Consider the following 2028-nt stretch of genomic DNA (forward strand, 5'->3'; position numbering starts at 1 on the left):
AGAAGGCCGCACTGTACACATTGATGGGTCTAGTCAGGTAGAATCCTAAGGACGTGTGTAGATGGGCCAAGTGTGCATCACACACACAGGTCACCAATTCCCATTTACTCCAATAGTACCCTCTGGATGCATTTGACCCGGGCCAAGGGGAAGGAAGGAGAGGCGGCACCTTGGACGCTTCAGTAGGGCATAACAAGGGCAGGACCTACAACACCTGTGCTGCAGAAGTAGTTCATCAGATGGGGGGGGGTGCAGTTTGGCCTTTATACCTTGGGTGCTTGATACTTTGGACACAGCCGGTTCTGTTGAAATGTGATGACACTGAAAGCAAGCAAGCCTTTCACTGTGCAACAGGCAACACCCCCATGTCCACAACCCTTAACTAGGTTACATTATATAAAACGAAGGCTGCTTGGTTGGGGGAAACTTTCAGTGTCGCGCAGATGACTTCCTGTCCAGTAATCTTACAGGAGAACATTATCAAGTTTTCAGCCTTCAGTCACCTGACATGGCAGCTGCCATAATGAACTGGCTTTATAGACCATTTGGAGACTAGAGCGGGACGTTCCTCCATCCAAGCTGCCCAATGTGGATGGAGGAATCCATTTCCTTATACACTCGGCAGTGAAACCCTTATCAGGTCTGAGCGACACATGGCCGCATGTGACAATTCGCCCGCACTCACCTGGAATGGATGAGGTTCAAGGCTTTCAACGCATGAGTCATCCATAAGTCTGTCAGGGCCTCCATCTCCGCCCGCAGCTGGAGCCATGTCTCCCTCTTGGGGGCACCTAATAGGCCTACAGAAAGAGAACCGCCAATTAGTGCGATGGAACCGTCTTATATAAGTGCAGCAGAATGATGCGTCAGCCGATGATGACCAATAACCAGATAACGAAATACAAAGTCCTCCTACGAGGCCAGTCATGGGGAATGAAACACCGATAGATATGCTGATTGTTGGCCGCTGGGCCGCATCAATAAAATGCAATTTCAGATCTCCGACACATTGAGGGCTCGCCTGGGACATGTAGTTCCTCCAATTGACAGAAACCACTGTGCAGAAAAGACAACCTGTACTGTATCTATGCCGCCACCCTCACCATGATTGGTACTACGAATACCTCCCTCCCTCCTTGTCTTCATGACATACAGAAGGGGGTGTACTGTAATTCACAGAAGATAGCAGGAAAGGCTGTCAGAGTCTTATGGTTGCACAACATCTGGATGGCCGAGGTTGCCCGCCTCTGTATTACATCCTTGTCCTTGGATGTAGATACACCTCATTCACACAAGACAAGGCCGGCACGTACAGTTCTGTGCTGCGTGCACGGCCGTATTGATCAGCTCCCGGGAAGGGCAGGTGCTGCGTGTGATTAGTACGCAGCCCCTGTCCTTCTCTATGGGACTACGCCGACGTACGCTCACCCCGAGTGCAGGTCTGCACGGGTGTCCCGGGTCAGCGTACGAGTACGGACGCCCATACGGACGTGCAGGGTGGGTGAGCGTAGGGCGGCGTACAGCCACGTACTCCCATAGAGAAGTACAGGGGCTGAATACTAATCACACGCAGCACCTGCCCTTCCCGGGAGCTGATCAATAAAGCCGTGCACGCCGCACAGAACTGTACATGCCGGCCTTTTCTTGTGTGAATGAGGCCTAAATCTGCTGCTCTGTCACAGGGAGCATTCCCTTTGTCATCACACACACACCCTGCCTGTTACTCCTTGTGTGGAATCATTAATTTCCTCTTTGATACAAAGTTGCGATGGTTCAGGTAGTATTAGTTCCGGGGGAACATCACACGACACTTACCGCCTACGTTGTTTTTGTAGGTGCCGTAAAGCTCTTTCACTCTTCTGTAGCGAAACGCTAACTTCCTCATCCAGTCCACTCCCCCGTGGACGCCGGACCCCAGGCAGAGATTGGCCCCGGCCGCCGAGCTGTGGAATCCGTCCCCTGAAAAGTTGTACGTGCTGCGGGAGAGACAGGAATGGGGGGGGGGGGGGAGGTCAAAGAGAGGGACAC

General features: G+C 52.3%; 1 protein-coding gene across 1 annotated transcript in view; it reads right to left on the reverse strand.

The window, feature by feature from the left end:
- The window catches only part of EYA2 (EYA transcriptional coactivator and phosphatase 2), a 68264-nt gene that overhangs the window by 3865 nt on the left and 62371 nt on the right, over positions 1-2028 (reverse strand). The window contains exon 12 of the mRNA XM_018572369.1: positions 1816-1976. Within this exon, the coding sequence (XP_018427871.1) occupies positions 1816-1976 (161 nt within the window). The remainder of the gene's footprint in view (positions 1-1815; positions 1977-2028) is intronic.

Source organism: Nanorana parkeri, unplaced genomic scaffold (genome assembly GCF_000935625.1).
Source record: "Nanorana parkeri isolate BGI_ZX_2015 unplaced genomic scaffold, ASM93562v1 scaffold2008, whole genome shotgun sequence".
NCBI classification, from domain to species: Eukaryota; Metazoa; Chordata; class Amphibia; order Anura; family Dicroglossidae; genus Nanorana; species Nanorana parkeri.